Source organism: Rhinatrema bivittatum, chromosome 5 (assembly GCF_901001135.1).
Source record: "Rhinatrema bivittatum chromosome 5, aRhiBiv1.1, whole genome shotgun sequence".
Lineage (NCBI taxonomy): Eukaryota > Metazoa > Chordata > Amphibia > Gymnophiona > Rhinatrematidae > Rhinatrema > Rhinatrema bivittatum.
Window position 1 is genome coordinate 54,018,525 of NC_042619.1, and position 17,469 is coordinate 54,035,993.

The 17,469-nt window shown below is 45.5% G+C and overlaps 1 protein-coding gene across 5 annotated transcripts in view; it reads left to right on the forward strand.

Annotated features, from left to right (window-relative positions):
* Nucleotides 1–17,469, forward strand: part of AMOTL1 (angiomotin like 1) — a 232,295-nt gene that overhangs the window by 200,304 nt on the left and 14,522 nt on the right. For 4 of the 5 annotated variants that reach the window (XM_029602369.1, XM_029602367.1, XM_029602366.1 and 1 more), the window contains exons 8-10: nt 886–1,076; nt 6,241–6,366; nt 10,419–10,672. In XM_029602369.1, the coding sequence (XP_029458229.1) occupies nt 886–1,076; nt 6,241–6,366; nt 10,419–10,672 (571 nt within the window). The remainder of the gene's footprint in view (nt 1–885; nt 1,077–6,240; nt 6,367–10,418; nt 10,673–17,469) is intronic. The other variant, XM_029602370.1, reaches the window with a different exon arrangement.

Genomic DNA, 17,469 nt, shown 5'->3' on the forward strand with positions numbered 1-17,469 from the left:
CCTTTGCCCTTTCTATGTCACAGGGGCTACCGCCGCCATTTGTCGACCCCAGTGACATAGTGAGGGCAAAGGGCAGTCGGCGCCATTTTGACTACTGGCAGCCGACAGCCCAAGTCCAGGAGATCGCTCCTGGACCCCCGCTGGACCACCAGGGACTTTTGGCAGTTCTTGGGGGGGTCAGGAGAGTGGGGGTTGTAGTAAATTAATTTTGGAGGTCTTGGGGGGCGTCAGGAGGGTGGGGGATTTTGTTAGATTTTTACTTTTTTATTAAAAATTTGTCTGCAAGCCAGATGCAGCCATCAAAAGAGCCATATCTGGCTCCCGAGCCATAGGTTCCTGACCCCTGCAATAGAGGGTAAAGTGACTTGCCCAAGGTCACAAGGAGCAACAGCAGGACTCAAACCCTGGTCTCCTGGTTCATAAGCCACCTGCTCTAACCAGTAGGCTACTCCTCCACTCTGCTAAAGAGCTTCTGCAGAGAAGGAGGTTTTAAGAAAGAAGGGGGGGGGGGTCAGACAAGTAAAACAGTGCACATCTTTATTTTATCTGAAAAACCTATACAAACATTAAAGAGGTTCGGATAAAATAGAAATCACACTTAGAGAAAAGGCTGCCAGCCAGGAGGCAGGCGAGCTGACCACATATTATTGCTGCAAGAAGTGAGTATCTGATGGTACGTTACAGACATCCCAGTCGAGAGAAGAAAAGATCAAATCAACATGTCGTGTGCAATTTACGGACCTTTCAGATTGTAGAAAACTTTTTTTCTTGGAAGGTGCCCTGTAATTTGGTCAAAAGATATGAGTGTGCTGCCTGAATCCTTAATGTATTTGCCCTGTAATTTAGGCCTGCCTTGCTCATTTTCCCCCTCTTTGCTCCCTTCAGAGACATCCAAATTGTCACGCTGTCAGTGTCCCGGAATACAACGCCCCGGCACTGATGGACCTGCTGCGGGAAAAGGAGGAGACCATTCTGGCCCTGGAGGCCGACATGACCAAGTGGGAGCAGAAATACTTGGAGGAGAGTGCGATGAGACACTTTGCCATGGATGCTGCTGCCACAGCTGCTGCACAGAGGTAGGGAGCCAAGGAAAGCTGCTTTACCCCCGGGCAGCAGATGAAGGCATAAATAACTGATGTCCTCAGGTAGCATTCCTTTCCTGCCGTACAGTGCCTGCCGCAGAGATTTCTCCTGATAATTCCTTTCAAAAACAGCACTTCCGAAAGTACCAGTTAATGTCATCCAGTGCTGAGATGCAATTTCATATAGTTCTATTCTTAGCATGACCGTACTTGTTTATAAATGACAAAATATCAAGTTGCTGGTGATAAAAACAGAGATGGGGATTCTCAGGAGCAATCCTAGCATATATACGTATATATAATTTGCAAGGTTTCTGGGGGGTTTTTTACCCTTTAGGTCGCGCTCAAAAATACCTATTTGCCAGGACTTTGTGGGGCATCTGGTGACTGATATGAGGTCTGACAGCTTTTCTCATGGTTTCCCACCCAAAATTGTCCTATGGGAATGTGAATTAAGGCAGAAATCATTTCAGCGCTTTCGTGTGGGTCCAGGCCTGGAGCAACGCACACACTTTGTTCAGAGAAGCCACAGTTACACACGCTGCAGGTCCACAGCGCACATGCAAAACATAGCAGGCATAAGCTGGCCCGCTGTCGAAAGCATGCGGGTAATGAAAGAACATGCGGACGTTTTGCATTCCTCATGCCCGTCACAGAAACGGGTTGCTGGGGGATGTTACGGAGAGGCCTGGGGACTGAGGTTAGGCAGAGAGATGACTTTTTCTCCCCGGTCATTGTTGACATACACCGACGTCAGGGGGACCCCCGCATCTGCCCCTGATAAGCATGGCAGCAGTGGCCTTCACAGGCTTGGTTGCCAGTAGTGATGTCAGGGTGGATGGGGTAGTGTTTAGGGAGGTGCCCTGGCTTTAATAAAATTCCTGTGCTCTCATGAATTGAAAGTGCCTTTCCAACAGGAAGGTGCTGGTGAAGTTATAACTCTCCCACTGGGTGGATGCTGGTTGGAGGGAGGGGGAGGAGAGGTTCTTTCCCTCCACAAGAAAAGGACCTGGTGTCGGGGCCCTCTCTCAGTAAAGGGGGTGCCAGAAAAGAAGCGTTCCTCTCCAAGGAAGGTGGCTGGGGCCCAAGGTCGGTGTTCCCAGACCTTCAGGGAAGGAAGACGTCACGGGGTTCAAGAGGGTGGATTCCTGAAAGGTTGCTGAAGCCGAGAAGTAAGGGAGAGAGGTTTAAGTCCCGAGAGAGAGGACGTGGACGAGTCTGGAGAAGAAAGGGGGGGATTGTCCTTGGCGGGAGTTCAGGAAGGAAAGGAAACTGCCCCCCCTGAGGAAGGTCCTGGAGGCGGATGAAGGGAATGAGCCAGGGGCTCTTCTGAGTGTAAAAAGTGAGAGAAACTACCGGGAGCGAGGAGGAGGAGGAGAGCTGCATCCAGGCACAGGAACCTGGGGGTCCCTCTTCCGGCAAGCTTCCCCGATAAGTTGTGCAGCATTGGGAATCTATTGAAGAGCGGGAGAGTTCTCCTTGTGCTCTGGACTTTATTTTTTTTTTCGGGTGTATCTGGTGCACGAGCCATCGGTTTTTCACTTTGGACTTTGCTTTACCTGCCATCGGTGCCTGCAAAGAACTTTTTATTTTTGAACAATGGCCTTGGAGTCAGCGTGGCGATTTTTAGAGTGACTGGGCTGATGAGCAGAAGTGCGAGAAAACCCTCGAAAGAGATTTTTTATTTTTTCATTCCCACCCTGTGTAGGTTCCTCCCTAGGCCGTGATGCTCCCAGTGAGACCTGGTGCTCAAGAGCCGATCGAGAGGGGTGGGGGTGGGGGCAACATTAGTAATATAAATAAGGGGGGGGGGGGTAGTAAGACAGTGCCCCCCTTTCAGAGACCGGTTTGGCTTGCAGATTCCCCCAAGAGATTGCAAACCGGGGAAAAGCTTGAACATCTTTTGTTTATCCACTTAAGTAAAGTGGAGGGGTAAGTTAAGTCCCTAATGAACCCTGGAGCTGTAGGGTACCATGCCGGGTGGGAAATGTTGCTCTCTCTTTTGAAATTCCTGCTGCTTGCCTGGCAGATTGCTTCATAACGCCGCCCCCGGGATCGAGCACAGACGCATGTGCGATGCCTGCAGCAGGAAAGGCTTTTCTGCCAGAATTAGTCTGAATATAACCTTATGAACGTGTTTGTGTTTCCCTGCAAGCGTTCAGTTTCGTACTGGTGGGGGATGCCCTCCCGCAGAGGTTCCAGGAGCCGGCCGACATGAACCTTTGCACACATGGCTTGCCTTGTTATAGCTCTGCAATGACTTTCTTGTAATCGTGCCTCTTTCTCCTCTCTCTCTTTTTTTCTTATATTTAATTCAGTTGGTTTTTTTTTTTCTTTCCCTTGGTCTCTGCCCTTATTTGATGGCTTGGTAGGGCATTAATCAAACTGATTGATTTTCTTGTGGCTTTTTTTTTTTTTTCCCAAAGAAAATTTCTTTTCTTCTACTTGGATACCACAAGCACAAGAAAAGAAATCTGTTCGTCGATTCATTCCTTATTTTTATTCAAGATTGTTTCTTGAACATGTTGTTAAGATTGCATAAATAAAATCATTGCAAAATAAAAGGTTTTGAATAAAGCCAGTCGATGGAAGAGAACCAAGGCGTAATTCAATGTAAGCACCACGGTTAGATTGTAAGCAGGTGGGTGGAAAGTGAACAGGGCTTTGAGTTACTGTGCAAGGCAATGATTTTTCTTTTTTTATCCTGTTAGCTTTCATTCATCAGAGGAGTGAATGTCGCATATGGTCATATTTTTTTCTGGAAGTATCTTCATTTTTCTTCTCAAGTTTGGGGAGAATTCCGAAAAGCACAGGATAAGAACAGATGATTCCTAGTGGCAGGAGGGTGAAGGGGAGGTCGGAGAACAGGTGGGGGTCTGTGGCACTGCACAGCGAGGCAGTCTGGGTGAGCCTGAGAGTGGCAGGAACAAGCTTGGGAGGTTGCAGTATTGCAATAGTAGCTTGTGATTTATTTAATGCTTGGGTACTTGTGACTTGGATTGGCCACTGTTGGAAACAGAGTACTGGGTTTGATGGACCATTGGTCTGATCCAGTATGGCATATCTTATGTTCTTATGTAGACAATTCACCCTTCGTGCCCTGGAGACCAGAGGCAAGGGGAGAGGTGAGAAGGATGAAAGAAGGAAACATGTCCAAATGATACTGCAGATCATGGGGTACCCAGGCTTTTATCAGTAGGGTGCAATGCCCCTGAAGCCAACCATGTCAGAGCTGGCAGATTGGTCGTGGCTGGTTACTGACCAGCAAGGCTCAGGGGGGACCTAGGAGGCGGAATTGTTCAGGCAACAGCCTCGCCAGTTTTGGCAGTTATTAGATTGTTTCAAAGCTTGGGTGCATGGTGGTGAGGGCGGCCTGGGTTTTAACTTAAATATGAGATGCAGCATGCCCATTTATCCAGGAGGGCGGAGGACCAAGCAAGAAGAAAAGAAAAACAGACTTGGATAAGGCATGATATCCTACAAGCAGTCATGCTTCCAAGGCTTGCAGCCGGGGTATATCCTCGAGGCGTAGACAGGAGTAACTGGATGAGCCAACTGGTCTTTTTCTGCCATCGCTTCTATATTACTGTGTTACTATTTTCTAAATTATTCTTGGCTTCTTTTGACGTAGTGGTCCCAATGTTGTTGATATTTGACTGCATTTAGGGCCAGATTCACAAATGCTTTTCTCCCATTCTCTGCTTAAGAAGAAAAAAAAGGCTTCGTGAATCAGGGCCCATAATGTTGTCATGCGAAGGGAGCTGCCAAGTTACTCGCCTCACTCCATGTCGTCATGAGATTGCGGTGCAGTTCTGTCTTTATAGGCAACCAACCCCTATGCATTCTGTCTGAGAAAAAGCACCAGACCACAGGCCCTATTCAAGACAGATCTTCTTCATAGGCACAGAATGGCGAAAAATCTTTTTTGAACAAGACCCTATGGGGCCGATGCAGTACTGTGTGCAGCGGCTAACACACGGCTTAACAAGTGATTGGACACGCGTCCATAACCCCCGATTCAACACGGGGATTAGCGCGTCCAAATCGCCGCGTAGGTAATAGCGCTGATCACATGTAAATCCCATGTAGATAAGGCTATTAGCTAATCCCTGTGATGCCAGAAATTTCCCGTGCATCCAATGTGAACATTGCAACACGGCAAATTTTACGCCAGCCCGGGGCTACGATAAAGGTATGCCACGCTCAAGGAGGCATTGGAAAAAAAAGAAAAATCCTGCTTTTTCTGATTCTCCTAATAGTATCGTCATGATACTAAGAGAAACCAAAGAAAGCAGATTTAGGTAAAAAAAAAAAAAGGTTGGCTGCCCAATGTGCACACAAGATACACAGTCCAGGCCGTGTATCTTGTGCGTGTAGATGCCGGTAGCAGGAGAAAATGGACTCTCATAGTTGAGCGTCCGTTTTCCCAACCTGTACTGACAGCCACCTCTCCTATGCTCCCGCTGCCGAGGAGACGCTAGGCATGCACTATTTTCCCTAGCGCCTTCTTTTTAGCGTGACCCCTAATTTAAATATTGCATCACCTGCCCAGGAGAGGTGGCTGGGCACACGTTCAGAAAACGGGCGCTCAGCACGGAGTGCCAGTTTGGTTGACACTATCACAATATGTATTTTAGCTTTGTAGAACATTTTCAAGACTTTAGATTCTTCTAAATAAATAACTGCACAAAACACAACTGTCTAATACTTTCTTTTCTGCTGTCTCGCTGATATTCAAGCCTGTCTCCTTCAGCTCAAAACAGGGTGATAAACCATCCTGTGTGAAGGATTGTGGAAGCTTGTGGCCACCTTATTTCGTTGCTTTGTAATTTTTTTTTGGTTAAATTAGCATCAGAAAAAAAAATCTGACTATGCATCAGAAATCAAGAATTTTTCCTTTTTTTTTTTTTTTTGTGTTGCAGTCTGTAAGACCTTCCCTTCATTGAACTGTGTTTTTCTTGTAGTGCATTGCATTGCACTACCCCTAGAGATGAAAATATGATTTAATAAAGAAAGGTTTTGGCTGGGGACTGCCATGCCCTCATCCCAGTCAGTGCGTTTTTTTGTTTGCATATTGCTTTGTGAAAGTCTTCACCTAAAGAGCTGTTCTTTATCTAAGAGATGTGCCTGTTTGTTTTTCTTGTTTCTTCATTGTTAGGGATACAACTATCATCAACCACTCACGGAATGGCAGTTACAATGACAACCCTTCGGAAGTCCGTATCTGGCAAGAGGAAGAGGAGATCATGCAGGCCAACAGGAGGTGCCAAGACATGGAGTACACGTAGGCAATAGCATTGAGCTTGTCGCTGTGGGACTAGCCATGAGCTGCATAGGCAAAGAACCTAATTCTTGCATCCTGGCAGGATATATGATAATGTAAGGCCCCCCCCCCCCTTCATCTTCCCATCCTCGGAGAGCACTGGGCTCACTCTCCCAGGGTGGGGGGAAAAAAGTCTCCGAGTCCCATGGCTTGGGGGCAGGAACTCCTGCAAGGCCAAACTGGGCAGAGGTTACCTAAAAAAAAAAATCACTCAGAAAGAAAGTTTACTTGCACAATAACCAGTTCAGCAGATACACAACAAAAAGAGTCCACAGCAAAACCAGTAGAAAATCCAAATCCAGAAATACACAATGCCATATTCCTTCAAAATTATCCTCCAAACTTCAAATCTTACAGTCCATAAAAATCTTTCCCAGGCTCTGCATTGTTCACAGCAAGAAGAAAGATTCTCTCTAATACTTGTTTGTAGTACTCACAGCAGGATGCTTGAGAATCCTCCCCTCTTCTGGTAGTCAGATGCTCCCGCTCTCATTTCTGAAAATAACCCCAGAAGGGCTCTCTTCCCTTCTTCGGACACTCTACAGAAATTTTCATTATTCTTCCTTTTCTCCCAGCTCCTTTCACTTTACTGCTTCTCTACTAAGCGTACACCAGTTCTTCTACTGCTGGAACTCACAACCAACTCCTTTTGTCAGTGCTCTTGGGAACACCAGCTTCAACAGCTTCCAACTCCAAACTGCGAAAACTCCTGCTGTGCCTCCCCTCTTTGTCCTATGGCCTTTGGAAGAAAAACCTCCCTGTCACTCCAGTAAATTATATGTACAACCCCCCTGAACTCCTCCGGAACTTCCTGTGTCAGAAAGTTCCCAGTAGCAGGTACATAGGGAACACTTCAGAACACTTCTAAACTCTCAGTGAACCCTCCACTGCGGGAAGATTCTCAATGTTAAGATACAGATATTGTGTCATCGTTTATTGTTGTTATTTATTTATTTATTAAAATATGTATATTCTGCCTGTAACAGGATCCTGGGCTAGGCAGATTACAAGATTGATAAAACATTCAACAATACATTAAAAACAAATAAAAACACTTATAAAACAAATAAAAACAGCCAGACTTTAAACAATATGTCCTGACCCCCAATAACTAGAATGCTTTTTAAGAGCAATCAAGATGGTCTGAATGCAGACCCAAACGAATGAGCTTGCAACTGCATCCGAAAGGACTTTACATCATCTGGAGCTCTTAAATAGTCCAATAAACCATTTCATAATAAAGGTCCAATTATTTATTTATTTATTTATTCCTGCTTGTATTCTGTAGTTTCCACGTTCAATACATTAACATAAAAACACGCATTATTAAAACAATAACTAGATTAAAATAAAACATTGCTAAAACATTAAGACAATTAATACAATAAGGAATATATTATATTAAAAAGGGCACTAGACCGAGTTTCCTGTAGATGAGCGACCTTTCGTGATGGAACAGTTAATAAAAATATTCCTCATGACCGCTAGATACGAGAAGGAGTCTAACAATTTAACAACAAAGATAAATAAGCGGGACCATTTTGCTTCAAGGCTTAGAATTTCAAGCTTTAGTCCTGATTTTTTATGCGCTGCTTCTCTGGGAGCCAGTATAAAGCTTATAGGATTGGTGTTACATGGTCCCAGCAATGGCCTCCCATTAGCAGAGAAGTGGTTGAGTTTTGGAGGGCCTGTGAGACCCTTAAGGAGGAAGGTGGTAGCCCAATATACGTTCTACTTCACCTTGCGGCCACAAAGAGAAGACTATTTGTTATGAAAATCCCATTTTCACCTTTTATTAGGGTTTAGTTCACGTTTGGGGATAAAGAGATAAAAACAGAACCTTCTGCAATATAAATTTTTATTTCAAAACTAGAGAGAGCCTTTTTTATACTCAAGTGCCTCTTTCTTATCGCACAGCATGGTCGTCAGCAAAATTCTTATTTAGGGACGGAAAGTTAAAATCTGTAATCCTGTTTCTACTCCCACGCAGCCTGAATGCAAATGGACAATTTTATACATGTAGATGTTTTTAAAGAAATTACAATGTTATCAGTTTTGTAGGAGCTTACTGTAAATGTACTTTTAGTATGCTCTCTGTGTATAGGTGTGCTAGCCAGATTCATGGCTGTGATTACCAATTCAAATTTAAACCTTCATAAACTGAAAGATTTCCCTTCTTCCCAAATTTATAAAAAAAAAAAAGTGCTTTAAACTAATTGACATAAATGGTTGTTACATAGCAATTGTTTAGTTGAATTGCAAGAAGACCTCATTCTGTCAGGCTCAGCCTTCTTCTAATTACCAATGTTTGGGCAATTAGTATATGATCTTTCAGAAGATGGCAACAACCCCCCACCCATGGGATTTACAAGGTCTGTGTTCCAAAAACAGGAAGCTCCTTATTAATGCAAAGAAGTAGTTTAAAATAATTCCCTCCATCAGCACCTTTCAGCTAGCTTTTGAATAAAAACTAGTAACTATATTAACCTCCATGCGCTCATTCAGCTTGATTTTAGAATTGTTTATTGACGTAATTAGAACTGTCTTCATTGGTATTCCATAACTTAATCTCTTCCCACTGGAACATTATGGTATTCCATAACTTAACCTCTTCCCACTGGAAAGTTATAGTATTCCGTAACTTAACCTCTTCCCACTGGAACGTTATGGTATTCCGTAACTTAACCTCGTCCCACTGGAAACAAACCCTTGCCTTTCAGTGAGCTTTCTCCTCCTTCCTTCTGATTTGAATTGTTTGTTTTTGATTCTAATTCCAGATGTCAGCACCCGATTAAGCTTTTGGATATGATTATCCAGGTTAATCAAATCCCTTCTCTTTTATTTTTTCTTGCAAGGAGGCCCCAAATAAGAGATTCTGTCTTCTATAACTTCTTCCAAATGATATCAGATCTTCACTGATGTGTACTGTGCTGTTCATACAACTGACTGTGCATGTAAAACTGCCCCCCATACCCTGGACCAGTGGTTCCCAACCCTGTCCTGAGGACCCCCCCAGCCAGTCGGGTTTTCAGGATATCCACAATGAATATGCATGAGAGAAAATTTGCATGCACTGCCTCCATAACATGCAACTTTTCTCTCATGCATATTCATTGTGGATATCCTGAAAACCCGACTGGCTGGGGGGACCCGAGGACAGGGTTGGGAACCACTGCCCTAGACCATCACCAAAACTGCACCTCAGGTTACTAGTTGATCCTCCTACAGTGGTAGTATGTGTGCCACCCCAAATTCTCTCTCCCTCTCCCTCCTCTGCCTGAAACATTTCAGGCATAACACCAGGAAAAAGGTGTAGTTATTTCCAGTGATATCATCATGCTATGGCATGCAACATTAAATACCCCTCATTTTCAAAAACTCCTCCCTTTTGACTAAATTTTAAAAATTTGCATACGCATCTCACAATGCGTTTTTTATCACGGGTGTTAGGGCTCTAACGCCCATGATAATGCCCTAACGCGATTTGAGGAATGACCCTGTTGGTCCTTTGTACTCATTTACTTTTTTTTGCTAAGTTTTCAGTTTCCGAATTCAGAGAAGTACATACAGCAGTAAAACTGTACATTTTACAAAAAACTAATCTGGGCAGAAATGCTTGAGATAAGTGCATGCCTCAGTCATTTTTTTCAAGCATTTATTTTGATCGCTATTGCAATGTGAGACAGCCATTCTGTTGCAATGAGCCATTGCCACTGGTTCAGAGTTAGGGGGAAATACTGTCAGACTCAGTAACACAAAGTGGGAGCTGATCTAATGGTCCAAAAGCAACACAACTTTCTAGTGTGTAGAAAGTCTGGATACAGGTCCTCTGAGAGACACCTGCATTAAAGCAGGAAGGAGGGATTAGTAGTTAATGGTGATACAAATTTGAAAGCTATGACCAGTGGATCTATGGAACGTCTGTCTCAGTTTATTCCCTTAAAAAAAAAAAAAGATTCTAGTAAAAAAAACCAAACAAAAACAAAAACCCAAACCATTCTTTGTTTTGACAGAATAAAAAATCTTCATGCGAGGATCATTGAGAAAGACGCCATGATTAACGTTCTTCAGCAGCGTTCTCGAAAGGTGGCCGGGAAAACGGATGCCTCTACTTTACGGCCAGCTCGGTCTGTCCCCTCCATCGCTGCTGCTGCTGCTGCTGCTGCTGCCTCCACAGGGGCGGGAGCTCACTCCCGCCAGACGTCTCTCACCTGCACACAGATAGCAGAAGAAAAAAAAGAGGAGAAGACCTGGAAAGGAAGCATAGGTGGGCTCAAATGTTTAAGATTACAAAGAAAAGAATTACGTTTACAAGGGTCACGTGACTGGTTTTCAACGTTAGTCAATGTGACAAATGAACATATGGTCTGTCTTGATCTACCAGGCAGCCCTACAGGAGCCATCTTTTTCTCTTGTTTTTCTCTGCCTGGCAGTTTTCTCCTGCTTCTTTGGACCTCCAGCTCAACCAGAATCAACTGCCCTGGAGGCCACAGCAGCAAGCGTTCATCTGGAACGCTCCAAGAGTTATTTTCCCACCATTCTCAAGTCTCCCTTCCTGTCTAGCCCAGCCATGGGAATGACAGTCCTTGACCAGAATCTGTGGCCTGTGGCTCCTTCCAGAGCTCGGTGTGCATGCAGCCACTCTGTGATGGCTGAGAACACTCCCTTTAGGGTGCTGCCACTGAGCCATCAGAATGTCCCCGTCAGTGGTCCTTTTATTTTCACTGAATGCAAAATATAATGGTGGTGAGCATTATTTCCCTTGATAGAATTATCGCATAATTGACTTTCACAATAAATATGAATAGGGACTTTTGTTTTCCCTTTTTATTTTAATTTCCCCTGGGAATTTCTCAGTGTTTGTTGCAACAAGAGCAAAAATGATTATTACCCAGGAAAGTGATGCATCATTTTTTTCCCACTGATCTCTCTTGTTTTTGTTCTTATAATAAACACTGATAAATTTCCAGGAACAATAAATAAAAACTAAAAATGAAGGTCTCTCGATGTAGAAAATGTATGTTAACAAAACTTAGTGATATACATGAAAACTCTGGTTTATGCACTAGTGTTTGTACCATCAGGTAAGTGTAAAAAATATTTGCCACTGCAAGTGTGGATATATGTAGAATGGTAAGCATGCGCATTTGTAATAGCAGGAAAGCAAGCAAGCTCTTATTGCAATCAGTTAGAACAGCTAAATTTGTCAGAACTCTGCTATCCAGACTACTCTGATCTAATTGATCCAATGCAGATTTATCTCCTTCCTTGCCAAATTTCCTTGAAAATAATAAAAGCCCTGCTTGTTAGTCAACTTCAGATTTTTCCACGGTAAGCTCAGTAAAATTTTCCCAAAGCTTTTGTGTCATCTAGGAAAGGCTGAGCTTTGTTTTATCCCAGCATTCCTCTGGCTCTAGCCACCGTCTTATCACTCAGCTTCTGATGATCTCAAAGTAGACAAACAGTGTGATAAGACGGTGACCAGAGCCAAAGGGATGCTGGGGTGTTTAAGAAGCAGCAATACCAGTAGTAAAATAGAGATAATGATGCCTCTTTACAAGTCCGTTGGCAAAGCTTCACCTGGAGTACGGTGTTTGATTCTGGAGGCCGTATCTCAGCAACGATATAGAACAGCATTTCTCCCAGGACAAGCAGGATGGTAGTCCTCACATGCGGGTGACATCATCAGGATGGAGCCCAATCACGGAACACTTTTGTCAAAGTTTCTAGAATTTTGACTGGCACACTGAGCATGCCCAGCATGCCACCAACCCTACATCCAACAGGGGTCCCCCTTCAGTCTCTTTTTTTTCCGCGCAGCAGTAGCCTCACGGATTTCTGGAGCTCTGTGAGAATTCCTCACAAATGTTCCTCACAGAAACTTATTTCAAAAATTTAAACATTTTGCCCCATCCAGGGGTCCCCCATCGACCACTGATCTCCGATGACGCCGGTAAGTTTACCTCGTCCCTTGCAGTCAGTTCCCGGTGGTGCTTTCTTCGGTGCCCAATGGCCACCGACCATGCGCCGCTCTTATTTTTTCTAAAAAGATGATGACCGGGTTCCAAAAGTGCCCCGAGTGCTCGAGGACCATGTCCATTACGGACCCTCACGACGTATGCGTCTTGTGCTTGGGGCCTGCTCACGACATCCAACAGTGCTCTAGCTGTGCCCAGATAACGCCAAAAGGCTGCAGGGCCCACTTGGAGAAGATGGAGCACCTTTTTAAGCGAAAGTCTCTGTCTACTCCAGCCAAGGCTACACCGAGTCGGAAGCCTTCCTCTTCAACGACTCCGTCGCCATCGAAGTCTCAGCACCATCGAGATACCGGTGACCGTCCTTCACCAGCTTCTTCATGTTCGAAGGCATTGACATCTTCCTCTTCAGTCCCGGAGAAGGACCGGACCGAACATCGAGAAAAACACCGTCACCGCCATCGATGTGAGCTTTCTTCCGATGCCGCCACCGAAAAGCCATCGACATCGGCATCAAGAGAGCCACCGGCCAAGAAGTCCCGGGGAGAAGGGCCTCATCCCCTCTGGACCTGGGACACCGAGGTGTTCCCCATCGGCACCGGTGCTAGGAGCCGAGACTCCACTGATACATGTGGACCCTCCAGCAATGCCTTCCAAGCCTCCAACCCCAGTGGCCGTGCTACCAACGCCAGCCTTCTGGGAGGAATTGGACAGGATGGTCCAAGAGGCAGTACTCCAGGCACTTTGGGGATTCCAATCTCCACCGGCACTGGCTCCCATGCTGACACCCGAACCAATGCCCACCATGCTGGCTCCGCTTCTCAGTCGCCTGGATGCGTTAATCGGTGCATTGCCATTGGTGCCTCCAAGACCACCGACACCGATACCTATTCCGTTATCCTTGGATGAGGAACAAATTTTATCGATGCCGGAGCCAGTTCCAGGACCATTCTGTCTGTTGCCTCCCCAATGTCCATCGAAAGCACCGATTCCATTGATGGCATCACTTTCCTCAGTGCCCACATCAGTGCCTCCACTTTTCCCATCGGTCCCACCACCAGATCCGGCTGGATTTGGACCCGTACCTCCATCTGCAGAGCCACATGGTGCTGGAGATACATCATATGACCCCTGGGGTGATGATTCTTCTGACACTCAGAACTCGGATGAACGCCTATCAGAGTCTTCACCCTCAGAAGAATTCCGCCATTCCCCTCCTGAAGACCTCACGTTTGCAAACTTTATTAAGGAGATGTCTGAAACCATCCCTTTTAAACTGCAAATGGAGGAGGATGCCAGGCATAAGATGCTTGTGGTACTACAATTTGTGGATGCCCCTAAGGAGGTCATGGCAGTTCCAGTATATGAAGTGCTCCTTGATTTGTTATAATGCACCTGGGAACACCCTGGCACAGTTCCACCAGTGAACAGAAAAACTGATGCCACCTATCTGGTCCAGTCAGCTCCAGGGTTTCAAAAAAGCCAACTACCCCATCAATCTGTGGTCGTTGAGTCTGCTCAAAAGAAAACCAAAAGATCCCGGCCTCATTCTTCGGCCCCCTCCAGGTAAAGAACAGAAATCCTTGGACGCCTTCGGACGAAGAGTCTTCCACGGTTCTATGCTGATGGCACATATAGCGGCTTATCAGCTATACATGACTCAGTACTCAAGAAATCTTTGGAAGAAAGTCCAAGAATTCTCTGAAATCCTACCAGATGAATATCAGGAAGGGCTCACCACAATCCTTCAGAAAGGACTCGATGCTGGAAAGCATGAAGTCAGGGCAGCATACGACATCTTTGAAACTGCCTCAAGAGTATCAGCATTTCCAATTACAACAAACCAATGGGTCCTTTCTGTGGTCAACCATGGTTACTATCTGAACTTCCTCATGCTACCACCAAACCTTTCACCTTGTCCAGCGTGGGGGTCTAACCAAACACACTTCACTTCTCAAGACAGAGCTCTCGACCATCTTGCAGTCCGATGCCATCGAACCGGTACCTCGGCTGCAGTGGGGTCTAGGGTTCTACTCTCGGTATTTTCTAATTCCAAAGAAATCAGGCAGCATTCGTCCTAGTCTGGACTTATGCGCCCTAAACAAATATCTCCGCAAAGAAAAGTTCATAATGGTAACCTTGGGCACCATGCTCCCACTACTGCAATGGGGAGATTGGCTCTGCTCTCTAGATCTTCAGGAGGCTTATATCCACATTGCCATATACTGTCCTCATCGAAAATACCTCAGGTTTGTAGTAGGCCACAATCATTTCCAATACCGAGTGCTGCCTAGCATCAGCCCTCCGTGAATTCACAAAATGCCTCGCAGTAGTCGCAGCTCACCTGCGACAAAACGACATCCACGGTATCCGTATCTAGACGATTGGCTCCTCAGAGGTCCATCCCGACAGGAAATGCTCCACTCCATTTCACCATCAGCCTACTACAATCCTTGGGATTTCTAATAAACTATCCCAAGTCACATCTGTCTCCATCATGCACCCTCTCGTTCATAGGAACAGATCTAGACACTATCCAGGCCAAAGCGTTTCTCCCAAAGGACCGAGCACGCACATTATCAATCTTGGCCAAAGCAGTGCAGACTCGCCAAACTACAACTCGTCATCTACTAACCTTGTTAGGTCACATGGCATCCACGGTTCTTGTAACCCCAATGGCTCAACTAGCCATGAGAGTAATACAATGAACTTTAAAGTCCTAGTGGTCTCAGTCAAATCAACACATATCCCACATTGTCCACGTCACCAACCAGCTTCGTCTCTCACTAGCTTGGTGGATACAGGAGTCCAATCTTCAGATAGGACTACCCTTCCAGCCTCCGCAACCTCAAATTACTCTAACAGATGCATCCAACCAGGGTTGGGGAGCCCATGTCAACAACCTCCAAACCCAGGGAAACTGGACCACACAGGAAGCAAAGCACCAGATAAATTTTCTGGAGCTCCGAGCAATTCAATATGCCCTCTTCGCTTTTCGGGAATGCCTCTCCAACAAGGTAATCCTAATTCAAACGGACAGCCAGGTAGCAATGTAGAACCTCAACAAACAAGAGGCGGCGCAGATCTGGGCCTGGGCTCTCACCTGTTCCATGCTACTGAGAGTAACCTACCTGGCAGGCGTGGACAATGTGATGGCGGACAACCTCAGTCGGACCTTTCATCCCCACGAATTGTCCCTAAATCCCACTGTAGCAAACAAAATTTTTCACCAGTGGGGCCGCCCACACAAAGACCTCTTCGCGTCAATTCACAACCGCAAAGTGGACAATTTCTGCTCTCTACACTGCAGCCACAACACTCGCCCATTCATGGTCAGCGGTTCTCCTATATGCCTACCCTCCACTTCCACTCATCAGCAAGACTCTCGTGAAGTTACGGCAAGTCGTATGATCCTCATAGCCCCTCACTGGCCGCGTCAGTCTTGGTTTCCCATCCTACGCGACCTCTCAGCCCAGCAACCAATTCGCCCGGGCACAGATCCAACTCTGATAACGCAGAACAACGGACTGTTGCGTCATCTGAACCTTCACTCCCTGTCTCTGACAGCTTGGATGTTGAAAGGTTAATACTATCCACACCAAAAATGAGTGCTGAGATAGGGTTCCACAGTCCCAGAGATTCAAAACAATTTGTAAATCCAAAAGTAATTTTATTATTTATAGCGGCAACTCCACTGTGTATATATAAACATGTTCTAAAGCGAGAGGGTCCCCCGACACGGACCCGTGTTTCGCCAGGGGCTGCATCGGGGGGGACGCACAAGAGGTTTAAACGTATTTGCTGTGCTTGGTGGCTTGTGGAAAGGTTAATACTACAATCTCTTAACCTTTCTGACAATGTGTCCCAGGTCCTCGTAGCTTTACAAAAGCCTTCTACTAGGAGATCTTATCATTCCAAATGGAAAAGATTCTCCTCATGGTGCACTACAAAAGAAATAGATCCCTTTTCCTGCCCCAGGTACTTCCTGTATGCTGATCTTGTGCCTCATGAGATCAGCATGCAGAAAGTGCAAGGCCACGAGATTTGAACATGCATGAAGGGTATCAGTCGCGTTACTTACTTTTCGTTATATTCTTGATACGTTTTGTTGTTGCATTTGAGCTGTACTTCTGTGCTTCACTATGTTGCCCCATCCCTTTTCCCTGTTATTATGTAATTTCACTACTTTTGTTATAATGTGAACCAGCGTGATGTACATTACGAAAAAAAAGCTAATAAATAAAAAAAACAGCATGGATAGGAACGAACAGTGGCAGCAGTGGTACAGGCTCCTGCTGCTCCTCCCGATCTCCCCTGGGGCTGGCTCTGATTCTTCTGTGTGGCTGCTTGAGGAATCCTGCTCGACCATGCATGCACACACCACAGGGAACAGTGTTGGTGGTGACCCCGGGCCAGTGGCGTCCCTTGTTGCACAGTGCTCCAGGCAACTCCCTGCTCCCCTTACCCCAAAGGCAGCCCTGGGAGAGAGTGTTACAATTCTGGGGAAACAGCCTGACTCTGCCCCCCTCACTTCCTAATTGATGTGCTAAAAGGGGACCACCCACCGCTCCCTGCTCCCTAACTAAAGCTTCCAGGGCCCCTGCTGCAGGTGAGAGCCACAGTCGTGGCTCTGCTTAAAAAAAAAAAAGTTTCCCCACCCTAGGTTAGCATCTAGTGAGATTCTAGTGTGGCATTCTGCGATATACTTTTTAATCAAGAGATTGTGGAATATAAGACCAAAATTAAATTAAGGTAGCTGTCTTCACTAAGAGAAAAGATTTCTAGAAATTATTAGCGTATTACACACTGTGAAGAATAGAAGGTTGACTGGAAGAGGACAAGGGCAAGATGCATAATCATTTTGTTAGGTGTTATTTCCTGTATGGATGCATCTATCAAAGTTAACCTTGATATGAGAAATCGATTTAGTAACATGGAGTTACATAAACAAGAGAGGCATAAAACAAGGTTATATCATGTGATGTAATTGAAAATACTTGAATTGATATTATTGGTTAACTGTAGTATCCTCAATACCACCAGCACATTTATCTGCTAGGGGCCAGCATCTGGATTATTGTATGAAGGA